This window comes from Phyllostomus hastatus, unplaced genomic scaffold, assembly GCF_019186645.2.
Source record: "Phyllostomus hastatus isolate PE091 unplaced genomic scaffold, TTU_PhHast_1.1 phas_contig_86, whole genome shotgun sequence".
In the NCBI taxonomy this organism is placed as follows: Eukaryota; Metazoa; Chordata; class Mammalia; order Chiroptera; family Phyllostomidae; genus Phyllostomus; species Phyllostomus hastatus.
Window position 1 is genome coordinate 94,993,992 of NW_025333977.1, and position 18,420 is coordinate 95,012,411.

Consider the following 18,420-nt stretch of genomic DNA (forward strand, 5'->3'; position numbering starts at 1 on the left):
GAAACTCTTTCCTTCATTACCAAAGGGCTATCTGGTTGCTGTCTACCACTACTTGTCCCTAATTTATTATATACCTAACATAAGCTGGTTCAATTTTCTAGGCACTTCTGTAGTACCAACTAGAAGGGACTAGAATCACATTCAGTCAGATGACCACCTCTGAATGACTAATGTTTCTCAGAATCTTCATTACAAAATGCTTCATAACTCTGTTAAGTCATATCTAGCTCTACCAGCAACAATATGTAACAAAAAGAATATTATGAAAATGGTTATGAAAACTCAACAAATAGACAGTTTTAATTACAGGAAAATATAGAAACCAATGCTGACCTTTAGATTTACTGATCAGTTGTTGGGAACCGCCCTGCCTGGTTTCAGAAGCTGTAACCCCCTCAATGGCTAAGGCTGAGTGAGTGACCTTCGGACCATAAGCCACTAAGCAGACAAAGCTTATCTTCCTGGCAGGAGCGTTGCCTCTGCTCCTTGTACTTCATCCATAACTGGCCCCAATGCTTGATCGGTTAGCCAATGACAGGTAAGATTTCCCTAGGTTGGGGGGATGACCTAAGACAGGCACAATCACAGGGAGGCCCCAGGGAAGGACTTGGGGGGCTACAGCAAAAGGGGGTGATGGACCCTCGCCCCTCAGCTTTGACATAGCCTGAGTCTGCATTCTGTCTGCGAGAAGTCTCCTATTCTCTTGGCTGCCTTACTTCCCCTGCCTGACTTAAGCCTGAAACAATGACAGAGGCAGCGCAGCCCTGTGCTAGAAAGGGTGGGTTATCCAGGTGATCAGGCCTGAGAAAGAATACGTAAAATCCTGTGAAACCTGCTTTGCTAAGAATGCTCTCAATTAAATGTTAAGGGTCCGAGCAGGAAATGAGTTTGTTTCCCAAAGTTCTGTAGCTAGCAGATCCTGACTCAGAATAGGCCCTCGTAGTTCTTTGTATGCTATCTATTGTTTGATCTTTACTGCCTGACAATGATTAATGAACTTTACCGGTATTCCTGGGCAAATTGAAACCCAATAAAAACCGGTCAAGGCAAGGGTTAGCACGCTCTCCTCTTGAGAGAGTGGCCAGGCTGCTCCAAGGCGCTCTCCCCTCAAGAGAGTGGCCATGCTGTCCCTTCTCCTCCACAGGACTCGATAGTCCATGTGAATTTATCTCGTATCTCATCCATAACGCTGCAGACACTGCAGGCCAGTGTCTGTGATAATCAGTCTCTAATGAGTTTTAATAATGCAGTTCTTCAGGCCAATAAACAGAATCCTTGCAATAAATGTAGCAACTAAACTGCTCAAGACTACAAAACCATATTTAATTTCTGAGAGAGACTACCAGAGACAAACTTTTTTCAAGTACAGTTTCTACCTAATTATCACACAGATAGAGCCTCATTCATATCTAGCATGCAAAGTATTTTTTAATAGTATGAAGCAAGTATTTCAGACCTCAAATCATTCACATTTTAAGACAGAGGCACCAGAGATTGTAAGCTTTTCTTTTCAAACATACTTTTAATCCCATCCTCTGCATTCCATTATAAATGATATTTCCACTAAATATCCATTTTAATAAAACAAAAAAACTTAGTGGCCCCAATAAAGTGATCACTGAAAAATAGCTTAAGGAAAAATACTTTTATCTCACCTCTGTACTAGGGCTAAGGCTGCTTGGCAGTGTTTCTGAAGTCACAGTAGTGCTTGGAAGGCTGGAAATTTCCCAAGTATTCACAGGTTGTATTGGTTCTGACTGCTTTGTATGATCTATACATTTTGGATTATCCAGTAAGGTCACTTCATAAAATTCTTGAATATCTAGAGATGAGAAAAGAAATAAATAAGAAAAGTATTTTTATTTTCTAATTAAACTACACATTACTAAAACAACATAACCCAAAAGCAAAAATTTTAACTATAGATTAGTAAAGTAAGTCTAACCTTATATTATACTTACACAGTAAATATTTTCTAATTTTGTTATATCATAAGCATATCAGAACCTGAAGGCACAGTGTAAAATCAATGTAAAATTTTTATACTTCAAAGTCAGTTCTGAGTTCAAATCCCTATTCCTTTACCCACCGGCTACATGTTTAGTTAGACAAGTTAATTAACCTCTAATAGCATGCCTCTTATCATTATGAACTGTTACAAGGACTGAGTGTAATACATGTAACATGTACAATGGCACATAATAAGCTCCTAACAGGCAGCAGCTAATATTATTATAAAGTTGGCATACATGAGTCATTAACCATTTCTTTGATAAACAATGGGAATTTCTCAATCTGGCTTATATAAGTCATTTTAAATGTTTCAATATTCAATGTCAATAATAATGGTTACTCATATAAAATATATTTATACTAGAAAAGGTAACCAGAGCAAAATAACATTTTAATAGTCACATCTCTCATTACTATTTTATCAGGAATTACCACATTTACTAACCAGTGTGAAATGACAGAATCCTTCAATAAACATATGCAAACATTTAAATCTCAACCTAAATCTTAAATATGAAAATGTAAAGAAAATGGCAGAATACAGTAGTCAAAATGATTGTAACAGACAAGCATAATATCATACTCATCTGAAAATCCATATACCTTACCCAGATATATAGCAGAGATATAATTAAAATGATTGATTATACTTTTATTTACTACCCTGAAAAAAGTTATTTCCTTTGAAAATGATGCAGTAAAGCAAGCATGAAGAGAAAACAAGAAAATGCAGAAATTCTAAAACATGTATTGGAGAAAAACTACCCTTTAGTTGACTCAGAATTGAAAATATTAATTTTCTTGAGCCTACTGGATCAGTTTTACCACACTCTAATCTTCATTTTTCCTACCAGTACAGTTCCTGAACACAGATCTAAATTACAAGGTCAGAAAGCTACAACAGAAAAACCTGAGTACAAGCAGAAATGCAAGTCCTATGAACAGAGAAGAATCATTCCTATAACAAAACAAAAATTTTTTAATCTCTCAGATCACATGTTTCTCAAGTCTCGAAATCTAAGTAAAATTTATTTTGAAGTGAAAAGTTTTCATTCACCTTTGTTATTTTCTTGCTAGAATTTAAAGTTTGCAAACACTGAGAGGAAGGGATGTACAGAATTCCAGAAATATCCTCCAATGGGGCTAAGAAAAAAGTTTTCCAGCATTAAGTGACAAGTGACATTATCCTGAACAGAGAAACTCACAAACCATGAAACATTCTCAAACTAGAGAAATAAGACAGTACTAGCTCAGGATCAGAGTAGGATGTCTAAGCACAGACTAAAGAATGTGTAATAATTTAATACAGGCAACATCGTTAATCTATGATAAAATAATATTTGATTTAATGGAAAAAATATTAAGACCTTAACAAACACCTCAACAAAAAAGATATTCAGATGGCAAATAAGCACAAGAAAAAATAACACGTCATCAGAGAAATGCACATTAAAATAATGAGCTATTACTGTACATCTATTAACATGGTAAAAATACAGAACAGTGACAACAACAAATGCTGACAAGGATATGGAGCAACAGGAACTCTCATTCATTGCCAGTAGGAATGCAAAATGGCACACCCACTTTGGAAGAGTTAGGTGGTATGTTACAAAGCTAAACATACTCTCACACTTTTACCATACATACAATCCAGCAATTGTTATTTACCAAATAAACTGAAAATTTAAATGGCCACACAAAAATCCATACACAAATATTTGTAGCAGCTTTATCCATAACTGCGAAAACCTGGAAGCAACCCAGACATAATTTAATAGGTGAATGGAAAAGCTGTGGTATACCCAGACAATCTTAACAAGAAAAAGAGCTACCAAGCTATAACAGGATGTGGAGGAAACTTAAATGTATATTACTAAGTGAAAGAAGCCAATATGAAGAGGCTACATATTGTGTAATTCCAACTATATGACATCCTTAAAAAGGCGGGAACTATGAAGATAGTCAAAAAGATCAGTGACTGTCAGGGGCTGGAGGTAGGAGAGGGATGAATGGTAGAGTACAGTGGATTTATGGGACAGTGAAACTACTCTATGTGATATTATAATGGTGGATATGTGTGTCATTATACATTTGTCCAAACCTATAAAATATGCAACACCAAGAGTGAACATTAAGGTAAACAAAAGGTTCTGGGCAATAATGATGTGTCCACGGAAGTTCGTCAGCTGGCACAAATATACTTTCTGGTGGGGATGTTGATAATGGGGAGGCTATGTATGTGTAGTGGCAGGAAGTATTGAGTTGGCCAAAAAGTCCATTACATTTTTTCCATAATAAAAGATTTTTCATTTTTGCCAATAACTTTATCAATTCAGATATTTTGAGTATGTCAGCTATCTCCCACTATTGGCTTCTAGTGGGTAGAGGCCAGGGGTGCTGCTAAATATCTTCCAATGCATAAGACAGCCCCACAGCAAAGTATTATTTGGTGAAGTGTCAACAGTACCAGGACACTTTGCAAACTACTTCTCACATGTTGAATCAGTCACAGCACCTTCTCCAAACACTGCACAAACTGTTTTTGTGTTTCGGTTGCATTTTTACCTTTCTTGAATTAATAAAGCATAATACATTGAAAATGTTGAATATTTTCTTCCATCTTCAATATTAAAATGGCTCCACAAAATTCACCAATTTCGATACTTTTTTAATGCACACTAATATGACAGCTGTTATAATATAGTCTAACAAAATTGTTTTGAATGAAGTTAAAGACAACTAAGTACTACTAGAGCCACTGTACAGAAAAAAAGGTAACAAACTTTTTAGCCAACCTAATATATGGGCAATCTCTGTACCTTTCTCTCAATTTTTCTGTCAACCTAAAAGTGCTCTTAGAGTCCTTTTAATTTTTGTTTTAAGATTTTATTCATTTACTTTTAGAGAGGGGGAAGGGAGAAACAGAGGAAGAGAAACATCAATGTGTGAGAGAAACATCAATCAGTTGCAGAGAAACATCAATTGGTTGCCTCTTGCACATGTCCCATCTGGGGACCTGGCCTGCAACCCAGGCATGTGCTCTGACTGGGAATTGAACCAGTGACCTTTTGCTTTGTGGGACAATGCTCAACCGAGCCACACCAGTCAGGGCAATACAGTCTTAAAAAAAAAAAGATATGAGCTATCAACCCATGAGAAGACATAGAGAAACCTTAAATGCATGCTGCTAAGTGAGAGAAATCAATCTAAAAGGCTACATATTATGACATTCCACCTATATGACATTCTGAAAAACTATGGAAAATAAAAAGATCCTTAGTTCCTAGGGGTTCATGGGGAGGTAGAAAGAAATGAACAGGTGGAGTACAAAAGATTTTTTACGGCAGTGAAACTATTCTGCATGATACTATAATATTGGATACTTTTATCAAAGCAACAAATGTGTATGTCAAGTTTATCAATGTATAACACAAAGAGTGAACCCTAATGTAAATAATGAACAGTAGAGGATAACAATACATACTTTAAAAAATTATTTTATCCTCACCAGAGGACATTTTTCATTGCTTTTTGGAAGAAAAACATAGGTGTGAGAAACATCAATTGGTTGCCACCCATATGTATCTGGACCAGGGATTGAACCTATAACCTAGGTATGTACCCTGACTGGGAATCAAACCACACAACCTTTCAGTTATAGGATGATGCTCCAACCAGCTGAGCCACACTGGCCAGGGCAATAACAATATATTAATACTGGCTTATCAACTGTAACAAATGTACTACACTAATGCAAGTTATTAATAATAGGGAAAATGGGAGGGAGGATGATGATCATGAGAACTCTATACTTCCCACTCAATTTCTCTGTAAACCTAAATCTGCTGAAAAAAACTAAAGTCTGATAATTTTTAAAAATGTTAAGAGAGCATAAGTAACAAATTTTATTTAAAAAGGAATATAATTTATTTTAAAATTATTTCAAAGATATTAAAGATTTAAATGTTAAAAATAGAAGCCATGAAATAATTTAAATACAAGTAAATGTTTTTAATAACTTTGGGGTAGGAAAGTCTTTCTAAGCTTGGTACCAAGAGAAGAAAGTGCGTGCACACATGCGCACACACACACACACAATTGGTAAATCTAACAACATATAAACATACCTGTGTGGCTTTTAAATAAAAGTTTAAAGATAAATGAAAAACAAGAAAGCTAATTACAACTTAAATGGCAATTAGATTTATACTAAAAAATAAGATGAGGGGAGGGGCAAATGACAAAAATAATTCATAAAAGAAATGAAAAAGAACGGTGTAAGAAAATCCTTATGTCACTGGCTATTTAATAAAAAAAATACACAATAAAACATGAAAATGACTAAATGTATATAGCCTATATGTCAGAGTAGAAAATATTAAAAAGATAAACAATATTCCATATTGTTGAAGGTAAATTAGTTATCCTTCCACAATCTGCCTCAAAAAAAACGTGTATGTTTCTAAAGGTAATTTAACAAATTACATCAAAAGCCTATTAAAATATCCAAGATAGCGGAAGAGTAAGTGGAAGCTACACAAACCTACTGGGACCAATCTGGAAATACAACTGAATTGTAGAGAAATCATCCTGAATAACCAACTGAACATTAACTGGAGAGAAGCCTTATAACGACAGACAGAAGAAATCACTTCACCACAACGTGACTGGGAAAAGTATGGAGGAGATAAAAGAAGTCTGGCCTAAACTCACATGGTCCACAGGCAGCAGCTGAAGTTCCAAATGGATATTTCAGTGGCTAGGAAGTGCCCCTGAGAAGGGTGGGATCTAAACCCCAAGCTAGGCTTCCCAGCCAACAAGACCAGAGCCATACAGGAACCCAGAAAACATCCAGCTGTGAAAAGCAGCATGATTTCTGACTGCCAAGGAGACACTTGTAGATGCAGTAAGCCTATTAAGGGGGCCAACGAACAAAATTTCATTCGTAGCCACTTACCCTGGGCTTCGACAGAGAGAGGACAGAGTGGACTAGAGATAACTGAGGCGAGTCTGGGGTTGGTGGCTCTGGGAGGGAACTGAAGGAACAGCCACAAGGATCCCTGTGCTGAGTCATTCCCATACTGCAGAAGCCATCTTTCTCAGGCAGATCACTCCTCTCCAAGTGTCATCAGCCTAAGGGGAAGCAATATCCCCAACCCCAGGAATTACTCTACCCTACCCTGTGATACCTAAGCTGGGCTGCTGAATAGAACTTGATTAGATCAATAACTGACTGACTTAGTAGCTAATTAGTTTAGCAGCTAGGTAAACAATACAAAAAAGTAACCAAAATGGGCAAAGAAACAGACCCCTAATGAAAAAATAAAAGAATTCTCCAGAAGAACTAGATGAAATGGGGGCAAGTAATTTATCAGATAGAGTTTTTAGACTAATGATTATAAGGATACTTAACAGCATGAAAAAAAAGACATGGAAACCATAAAAAAGAGCCAGTTAGAAAAAAAGATTGCAATTATCTGAAATAAATAATACACTGGAAGGAATAAACAGTAGGCTAGATGAAGCAAAGTATCAAATCACTGATTTGGAAGACAAGGTAGAAAAAAACACCCAGACAGAGCACCAAAAAGAAAAAAGAATTTTAAAAAATGAGAGATTAGAAAATATTCTGGACAACATGAAGCATAGCAACATCCGTTTCATGGGAATACCAGAAGAAGAGAGCAAACAGGGATCGAGAAACTATTTTCAGAAATAATGACTGAAAACCTCCCTAATCTGGTAGAGGAAAAAGCACACATAGTCCAGGAAGCCCATAGAGTCCCAGATAAGCTGGACTGAAAGAGACCTATACCGAGATGCATCATAATTAAAATGACAAGGCTTAAAGACAAGGAAACAATCCTAAAAGCTGCAAAAGAAAACCAGGTAGTTACCTACAAGGTAGCACCAATTATACTGTCATCTGATTACAAAACAGAAACACTTTAGTACAGAAGGGAGTGGCGTGAAATATTCGAGGTGATAAAAAAAGCAAGGACCTACAACCAAGGCTACTTTACCCAGCAAGGCTATCATTTAAAATTGAAGGAGAAATAAGGTGGTTTGCAGACAAGAAAAAGCAAAAGGATGTTAACACTAAACTGGTACTGCAACAAATGTTACAGGGCTTTAAGAAGAAGAAAAAGAGAGAGGGGGAAAAATAGGAAAACAGCCTAACAATAAAATGGAACTACATATGTACCTATCAGTAATCACTTTAACCCTGGCTGCTATGGCTCAGTAGATTGAGCACCAGCCTGTGAACCAATGGGTCACTGCTTCAATAGCCAGTGTCAGGGCACATGCCTGGGTTGCAGGCTGGGTCACCAGTTAGGGGCATACAAGAGGCAACCGATCGAGTATCTCTCTCATACCAGTGTTTCTCTCCCTCTCATTCTCCCTCTCTTCCTCTCTAAAAATAAATAAATAAAATGTTTATGAAACAGTAATAATCACCTTTAATGTAAATGACTTAAATGCTCCAACCAAAAGACAGGATAACTGAATGGATGAGGAAACAGACCCATACATATGCTGCCTCCAACAGACCCATTTCAGATTGAAAGATACACACAACTAAAAGGACTGGAAAAAGATATATCATGCAAATGGCAAAGAAAAAAAAGCTGGGGTAGCAGTACTTATATCTAACCAAACAGACTTTAAAACCAAGGCTATATATAGAGACTAAGAAGGACTCTACATAATGACAAAGCACAATCCAAAAAGAGGATATAACCCTAGTAAACATTCATGCAACCAACATAGGAGCACCAAAAGTGTAAAGCAAATCTTGATGGACATAAAGGGAGAAAGAGACAGAAATACAGTCATAATCGGAGATTTCAACACCCCTATGACTTCAATGGATATATCTTACAGACAGAAAATCAACAAGGAGACAGTGGCCTAAACACTAGATCAAGTGGATTTCATTGGTATCTTCAGAGCATTTCACCCTAAAGCAGCAGAATATACATACTTTTCAAGTACACATGGAGTGTTTTCTAGAAGAGATGGCATGTTAGTATACAAAACAAGTCTCACTAAATTTAAAAAGATTGAAATCACATCAACGCTATGAAACTAGAAATCAATCACAAGAAGAACACTGAAAAACACAAAAGACATGGAAGCAAAGTAACATGTTATTAAACAGTGAATGGGGCAACAATGAGATCAAGGAAGAAATCCAAAGATACCTTGAAACGAATAAAACTGAGGACACAAAAATCCAAAGTCTGTGGGACACTGGGAAAGCAATCCTAAGATGGAAATCCATAGCATTACAGGCCTACCTCAAACAACAACAAAGACGACGACGACGACAACAACAACAACAACAAAGGAAAAGCTCAAATAAACCATCTAACTTCACACTTAAAGGAACCTGAAAAAGAACAACAAAGCTCAAAGCGTGTAGAAGGAAGGAAGAAATAAAGATCAGAGCAGAAATAAACAAAACAGAGTCTAAAAAAAAAAGATACAAAAGATCAGTGAAGCCAAATACTGGTTCTTTGAAGGACAAACAAGATTGACAAATCTTTAACCAGACCTATCAAGCAAAAAAGAGAGGACACAAATAACTAAAATCAGAAAGGAAAGATGAGAAATAACAACTGTCACCAAAGAAATACAAAGGATTTTAAGAAAGTTTTTTGAACAACTATATGCCAACAAACTGGAAAACCTGGGAGAAATGGATAAATTCCTAGAAACAGACCATCTTCCAAAACTAAATCAGGAAGAATCAGAGAATCTGAAACAGTAATCAAAAAAATCCCAACAAACAAAAACCCTGGACCAGACGGCTTCACAGGTGAGTTTTACCAAACATACTGAGAAGAATTAACACCTCTCCTTCTCAAAGTATTTCAAAATATTCAGGAGGAGGAAGGCTCCCAAACTCATTTTGTGAGGCCAGCATTGTCCTAATTCCAAAACCAGGTAAAGGCACTACAAAAAAAGAAAATGATAGGCCAACGTCCCTGATGAACAGACACTAAAGTCCTCAACAAAATATTAGCAAACCAAACACAGCAATGCATCAAAAAGGATCGATCATTAACCAAGATCAAGTGGGGTTTATTCCAGGAACACAATGTTGGTACAAAATTCGCAAATCAATAATCGTGATTCGCCACATAAACAAAATGAAGGATAAAAACCAGATGAACACATCAGTAGAGGCAGAAAAAGATTTGATAAAATTCAGCATCTATTTATGATAAAAATCTCAGCAAAGTGAGATTAGAGGGAATATATGTAAACATAATAAAAGCCATATATGACAAACCCACTGCCAGCATCATACTTAAATGGGCAAAAACTACCAAGCGTTCCCCTTAAGACCAGGAACAAAACAGAGATGTCCGCTTTCACCTCTCTTTTTCAAGGTAGTACTGGAAGTCCTAGACATGGCAATCAGACCAAAAGAAGAAATTAAAGGCATCCAAACTGGAAAGGAAGAAGAAGTAAAACTGTCTTTATTTTCAGATGACATGATACTACACACAGAGAACCACAAAGATTGCACCAAGAAACTACCAGAACTGATAAATGAATTTAGCAAAGCAGCAGGATACAAAATCAATATCCAGAAACCAGCTGCATTTTTATATGCCAATAACTAACTAATAGAAAGGGAAATTAAGAAAGCAATCCCATTCGCAATTGCTTCAAAAGGAATAAGATACCTAGGAATAAACCTAACTAAGGATGTGAAAGACTTGTACTAGGAAAACTATATGACACTGAAGAAACAAAGTGAAGAAGATACAGGTAACTGGAAGCACATATCATATTCATGGATAGGAAGAATTAACATCATTAAAATGTCCATACTACCCAAAGCAATCTACAGATTCAACACAATTCCTATCAAGATTCCAATGACATATTTCATAGAACTAGAGCAAATGTTTCAAAAATTCATTTAAAACCACAAAAGGCCCCTATACAGCAACAGCGATCCTGAGAAGGAAGCACGAAGTTGGAGGAATCACACCACCTACTATCAAACTACATTACAAGGCCACAGTAATCTAAACAACATGGTACTGAAATAAAAACAGACACATAGATCAATGGAACAGAATAGAGAGCCCAGAAATAAACCCACACCTTTAGAATCAATTAATGTTTGACAGAGGAAGCAAGCACATTCAATAGGCCAAACATAGTTTATTCAATAAACAGTGTTGGGAAAATTGTAGAGACGTGAGAATAATGAAACTAGGCCACCTTCTTACACCACATACAAGAATAAATTCAAAATGGAAAATGGAGGCGTAGGTAGACACACTGTGCCTCCTCGTACAACCAAAAAAACAATAACAACAATTTAAAAACAAAAAACAAGCAGAACTGACAAAAATCCAACTGTATGGAAGTCCGACAACCAAGGAGTTAAAGACAACACATTCATCCGGACTGGTAGGAGAGGCAGAGTCCAGCAGCCAGAGCAAGAGGACTCCTGGCAAGGTGGCAGCTAGTGGACCAAGGAGAGTGAGGCTGTGGATTGTGGAACAGGACACACAAGGCTGCAGCAGGCTGACCGCGCGATCCCACAATCACGAGCAGATAAACCAGGCAAAACAAAGGAGGAATGAAACATACACACAACCTAAGGCCCCATTGAGAAGAAATAAAGCCTCAAACCTCTAATTGAAAACACCTGTGGGGGTTGAGGTGGCAGTGGGAGAAACTCCCAGACTCACAGGAGAGTTTGCTGGAGAGACCCACAGGATCCTAGAATGTACACAAGCCCACCCACCTGGGAATCAGCACCAGAAGGGCTCAATTTGCGTGTGGGAAGTGGGAGAAATGGGGGAAGTGACTGAAATCCGGCTGAGAGCAGAGCAAATGCCATTGTTCCCTCTCAGACCCCTGCCCCACATACAGTGTCACAACACAATGACGTGATTGCCCTGCCCTGGTGAACACCCAAGGCTCTGCCCCTCTCTACATAACAGGTGTGTCAAGACAAAAAAAAAAATGGACCAAACAAAAGAATAGATCAGAGCTTCAGAAAAATACAACTAATCAATGAAGAGATAGCCAACCTATCAGATGCAGAGTTCAAAACACTGGTAATCAGGATGCTCACAGACTTGGTTGAATTTGGTCACAAATTAGGTGAAAAAAATGAAGGCTATGCTAAGTGAAATAAAGGAAAATATACCAAACTAATAGTGATGGGAAGGAAATTGGGACTCAAATGAACGACGCAGACGAGAAGGAAGAAAGAAACATCCAATCAGAAAAGAATGAAGAAACAATTAAAAAAAAATGAGGACAGGCTTAGGAACCTCCAGGACATCTTTAAACATTCCAACATCTGAATTACAGGGGTACCAAAAGGAGAAGAGGAGGAAGAGCAACAAGTGGAAAAGTTATTTGAACAAATAATAAAGGAGAACTTCCCCAATCTGGAAAAGGAAATAGACTTCCAGGAAGTCCAGGAAGCTCAGAGAGTCCCAAAGAAGTTGGACCCAAGGAGGAACACACCAAGGCACATCATCATTACATTAGCCAAGGTAAAAATGAAGGAGAGAATCCTAGAAGCAGCAGGAGATAAGGAGACAGTAACCTACAAAGGAGTTCCCATCAGGCTGTCAGCTGATTTCTCAAAAGAGACCTTGCAAGCAAGAAGGGTCTGGAAAGAAGTATTCCCAGCCATGAAAGGCAAGGACCTACATCCAGGATTGCTCTATCCAGCAAAGCTTTCATTTAGAATGGAAGGGCAGATAAAGTGCTTCCCAGATAAGGTCAAGTTAAAGGAGTTCATCATCACCAAGGCCTTATTATATGAAATGTTAAAGGGATTTATCTAAGTAAAAGAAGATGATCAAAAACATAAACAGTAAAATGACAGCAAACTCGCAATTATCAACAACCACAACTGAAACAAAAAGAAAATAAGCAAACAACTAGAACAGGAATAGAACCACAGAAATGGAGATCCCATGGAGGGCTATCAACAGGGGAGTGGGAGGAGGAGAGAAGGGGAAAAAGCTACAAAGAATAAGTAGCATAAATGGTAGGTAAAAATAGACAGAAGGAGGGTAAGAATAGAATGGGAAAAGTAGAAGCCAAAGAACTTACATGTATGACACATGGACATGAACTAAACGGGAGGAATGTGGGTGGGAGGGGGTATGCAGGGTGGAGGGGAGTGAAGGGGTGAAAATGGGGCAACAGTAATAGCATAATCAATAAAATATTTTTAAAAAAATAAGCCATGGCTGACGTAGCTCAGTGGATTGAGTGTGGGCTGCCAACCAAAGTGTCGCAGGTTCTATTCCCAGTCAGGGTACATGCCTGGGTTGCAGGCCATGACCCCCAGCAACCACACACTGATGTTTCTCTCTCTCTCTTTCTCCCTCCCTTACCTCTAAAAGTAAAAATATAATCTTTAAAAATAAATAAATTCAAAATGGATCAAAGACTTAAATGTGAGACTCGAAACCATAAAAATAGTAGAACATAGGCAGCAAAATCTTAGACATTGATATAGCAATATTTTATCTGATATATTTCCCAGGGAAGGGAAACAAAAGGAAAAATAAACCAATGGGACTATATCAAACTAAAAAGGTTTTGTAGAGCAAAGGAAATCATCAACAAAATAAGATGAGAACCCACAGAATGGGAGAACATATTCACTGATACATCTGATAAGGGGTTAATATCCAAAATTTATAAAGTACTTACCAAACTTAACACCAAAAAAACCCAAACAACCCAATTAACAAATGGGCAAAGGACCTGAATAGTCACTTCTCCAAGGAGGACACACAGATGGCCAATAGACATGAAAATACGGGCAAAGTCACTAATTGTCAAAGAAATGCAAATTAAAAGTACAATGAGATATCATCTCACACCATCAGAATGGTTATCATCAATAAATCAGCAAACAACAATTGCTGAGAACGATGTGGAAAAAGGGGGTGGGCCCTTTTTCCACTGTTGGTGGGAATGCAGACTGTTACAGCCCCTGTGGAAAGCTATATGGAGATACCTGAAAAAATTAAAAATGGATGTGCTTTTTGATCCAGCAATCCCACTTTCGGGAATATATCTGAAAGAACCCAAAACACTAATTCGAAAGAACATAGCACACCTATGTTCAGTGCAGCATTATTTACAATCTCCAAGATATGGAAGCAGCCCAAGTATATCCACCAAAAAATGAGTGGATAAAACAACTATGGGACATTTACTCAGCTGCAAAAAAGAAGAAAATTTTACCCTTTGTGACAGTAAGGATGGGTCTGGAGAACATTATGCTAAGTGAAATAAGCCAGTGAGAGAAAGACAAATACCATATGATTTTACTCATATGTGGAATCTAATGAACAAACTGAAGTAACACGGAAAACAGAGACAGACTCATGGATGGAGAGCAGAATGACAGCTAGTTGGGTGCAGGGGGGAGGTTGGTTAGGGGTAGGAGGAATTGAGCCAAAAGGAAAAAGGACTCATGGACATGTACAACAGTGTGGTGATTGCTAGGGTGGAGGGGAGTATAAAGGAACTAAATGGTAATGGGAAAAAATACAATGAAGATATAATAAAAACATTTTTAAGCCTATTAGAAATACACGTCCCATTTTATCAAGCAATGCATTTCTAAGAATTTATGCAAGGAATATAATAAAGAATATAGAAGAGGCATATACAAGTGCACTGTTGTTTATAATTCAAAAAAATCACATGCCTAAATGCTCCTAATGGAAATCTGTATGAAGTAAATACAGTCATTTAAAATTGTTTTAAGTTTACAGAAATGGAAAGATATCCAATAATAAGTTTTATGGCAAAAATAGTTTTCATGTATAGTACAGAAAGGTCACACTATATCCATTTAGGCAAATTCAACTACATCCACCAAAAAGGGGCACAATTCTACCTATTAAATCACTCAGTAATAGTCACCTAAAAAATTAGAAGGGAGAAGATTGTTCCTTCAGATAGTGTCTGTTTCATATGCCTCTCATAATGTGAATACCTCTCTATAGCTTACTGTGCTGAGTGTGATTCTAGAATTATGAGCTTTCAGTACAAGAGGTCACTTAATCACAAGCCAACTGTATCAGTTGCTCAAATGAAGAAAGAATGATTTCTTTCCATTAGAGCAAAAAGCAACTGTACTGTAGTTAATGAGAGTGTTAAATTCCTGAGGATTTTCAAGGATAATTTAAATCTGCAGTGCTTTTTCACCTTACACATTGATTTTAAATATTAATTCCCATGAAGGAAGGAATTCGATTTTAATTGTGCACGGAGTTTGCTTTGCAAAATAAAAGTGTGTATATATATACAAAGAATAAAGTTCTAAAATATTCACCCTACAGAACAAGGAGGAGAGAAGGCTGAATAAACATTAAAACATAACCTTACCATTTTAAAGAAAAAAATTTTATCAGTTAATTGACTAAAAGCAAGTACGATGCTTTTATTAACTCAAATACACTCAAGCACAGATTCACTGCATTCTTCTAAGCCAAGGCTCATTTAAATAGGCATTTTGTTCCCCAAAGAGAAATTAATATCATACCAAACTTAAAAGTATGTATTGTAATTTGTGTTTCATACACTAGAAACAGGAAAAATGTCAAGCCAGTGCCTAAAAATAAATTACTTCAATGCTTTAAATACTATTTGACTAATAGTCATGCGGAATTCACCAGGTATATATCAAAGGAACCAGGGCTTCTCAGAAATGGCTGATTCCAAGGCTGAGGCAGGATATTTACATGTGAACCTAGAACCTATTTTTATGCCAAAAGTTAGAAAGCACTTTTAAAAAAATGATGGGGGCCTGTCATAAAGACAAAAGAGCAAGCTTTCAAGGGCTCGCACTAGATGAGACAATCTGAACATCAAAAATATTAAGGATAGTAATGAATTATCAACCAGTCAAAGAAATAGATACATCAATAAACAGATAAATAGATGGGGGAGGAAAGCTCTTAATTACAGTAAGATGCCAAGTGTTAATTTGAAAATGTAGAGAAGTGCTACTGTCACAAAACTGTCATTTTTAACATAGTAAGAACTAGTTTGGGCAGGCATCATTAATGGATGCTAAATTGTAGATGAAAATTTTGCTAAAAAGCAGGGCATGTGCATAATGTTAAAGTGTCCCTTGACATGCATGGGGAAAAAAACAGTAACTATAAAGTAATGAGGTAACGCCTTCACTGAGTGATCAAAATTAACATCACTAATAAAGGGCAGAAGACATGTACCTCTTGATGTAGAGAACCCCAAAGAATACATAACCTGAATGTAATCATGAACAAACATAAGGCAATTCAAAATGAGAAATTATATATAATTGGCAGACTATACTCTTCAAAAATGTCAATGTCATAAAAGACAAAGGAAGACTTGTGGAAATGTGCCCAGGTTAAAGGAGACTAAATGCAACACCTGGCCCTAGACTGGATAGTGTACTGGAAAAATACTTAGAAAAGGAAAAATTTAGTAGGAAAAATCTGACCCTACCTTAAATAGCTTAAACTAGGGGAAATATTAAAGATGCTTTACAGCTCTGTGACTAAAAGGTTCTAAAGAGCATTCAACCAGATTCAACATAATCAAACACTTCTGCAGATCAGTAGAAAATGAAACTATCAATAAATAATCTAATTCAATCAAAACCAGCTAAAAAATTAAAATTTTCCTCCACTCCCATGAAGTTTTAGCCAATTGCTGATCCATATTGTTATGTTTTCCTTTCTCAAACCTAGTCTGCAAAGTTATGTGTGCACGAGTGCGCGCACACGCACACACACACACACACACACACACAGACTAAACTATAACAGCACTGGGACCAGTAAGTCAAAAAAATTAAGAAACTTTGTCATTTTACCATTATAAATGGAAGTTCACATTTTGATTACTAAGTAAAATCCACTTTTCAAAACACATAAATTCCACCATCATAAACATTCTCCTTCAAAGTAAAATCTTAAAAAAAAAATACCACTGACCCTGCAGATTAACATCTATGTTAACATGCTTGATGTTAGTGTTATTTATCACATTAAAATATTCAACTGATGATAAAGAATATCCTAATAGTTGACAGTGAGGAGAGGCTCTGGATTCAGAGTAGCTGAGTTCAGTCTCTGGCCCACAATAATCCTTAGGCAAGAGATGTCATTTTTAAGTGCCTAAGTTTTCTAATCTATAAAATGGTATAATCATCTCATAGGTGAATATACACCTTATAGGATAATGATCACTAAATAGATACTCGTACTAGCACATAGAAAGTGCTAAAAAAAGTCAGCCATTATTACTTTTACACACATTTAAAAGTGTCATATTCTGACATCCATTAGGATGTCTGCTATGGAAAAGAGTATGATGGTTCCTGAAAAAATTAAAAATATAACTTCTATGTGATCCTGCAATCCCACTTTTGCATATATATTCAAAAGAACTGAAAGCAGGCCTCAAAGAGATACTTGCACATCCATGTTCATAGCAGCAATATTCACAATAGTCAAGAAGTGGAAACAACCCAAATGTCCATCAATGGATGAATGGATAAACAAAACTGTGGTATACACAAACAAAAGTTATTCAGCTGTAGAAAGGAAGGTAATCCTGTCATATACTAAAACATGGGTTACCCTTAAGATCATTGTGCTAAGTACAATAAGCCCGTCATAAAGATAAATACTGTATGATTCCTCTTATATAAGGTATTTAGAGTAGTCAGAATCATACAGACAGAAAGAACAGTTGTTTTACCAGGGGTTTGGGGAAGCAAGAGGTGAACAGTTGTTTAATGGCTATAGAGCACAGGTGGCAAACACAAGGCCCACGGGCCGAATCCAGGTCTCCACCTTGTTTTATCCAGCCCGGCACCTTGTTTCTACCCAGTGGCAGCACCGAATTCTCACTTAACTGTTAAGTAGTTACATTTATACAGCCCTAAAATTACATTCGGCCCTTTGAAGGCAACCATGAGGCTGATGTGGCCCCCGGTGAAAATGAGTCTGACACCTGCCATAGAGTTTCAGTTTTGCAAGATGAAAAAGTTCTAAACTGTTTCATCACAACAATGTGAATATACATAACACTACTGAACTATACATTTAAAAATGGTTAAGCTAGTAAATTTTGTATTTTTTACAATTATAAAAAAAGAAGCATACTTTGAAGCCCAGTAAAACAAATTTAATTATCCTTTATCATGTTTACAAGGGCTAGTGAAACTAATTAGTTAATGGAATAGCAACAAATGACCTAGGAGATTAAAAAAAATCTCAGAAGCAATCACATAATCCATTTTCATTTTTAAATACCTGCAAAACTAAAATAAAACACTGCATTAAAATAAGCTTGCTATATATTGCAGGCAAAATATACAAA

General features: G+C 36.7%; 1 protein-coding gene across 12 annotated transcripts in view; it reads right to left on the reverse strand.

Annotated features, from left to right (window-relative positions):
• DLG1 (discs large MAGUK scaffold protein 1) overlaps window positions 1-18,420 on the reverse strand; it is a 280,465-nt gene that overhangs the window by 256,520 nt on the left and 5,525 nt on the right. For all 12 annotated transcript variants that reach the window (XM_045850849.1, XM_045850859.1, XM_045850858.1 and 9 more), the window contains exon 4: window positions 1,656-1,822. In XM_045850849.1, the coding sequence (XP_045706805.1) occupies window positions 1,656-1,822 (167 nt within the window). The remainder of the gene's footprint in view (window positions 1-1,655; window positions 1,823-18,420) is intronic.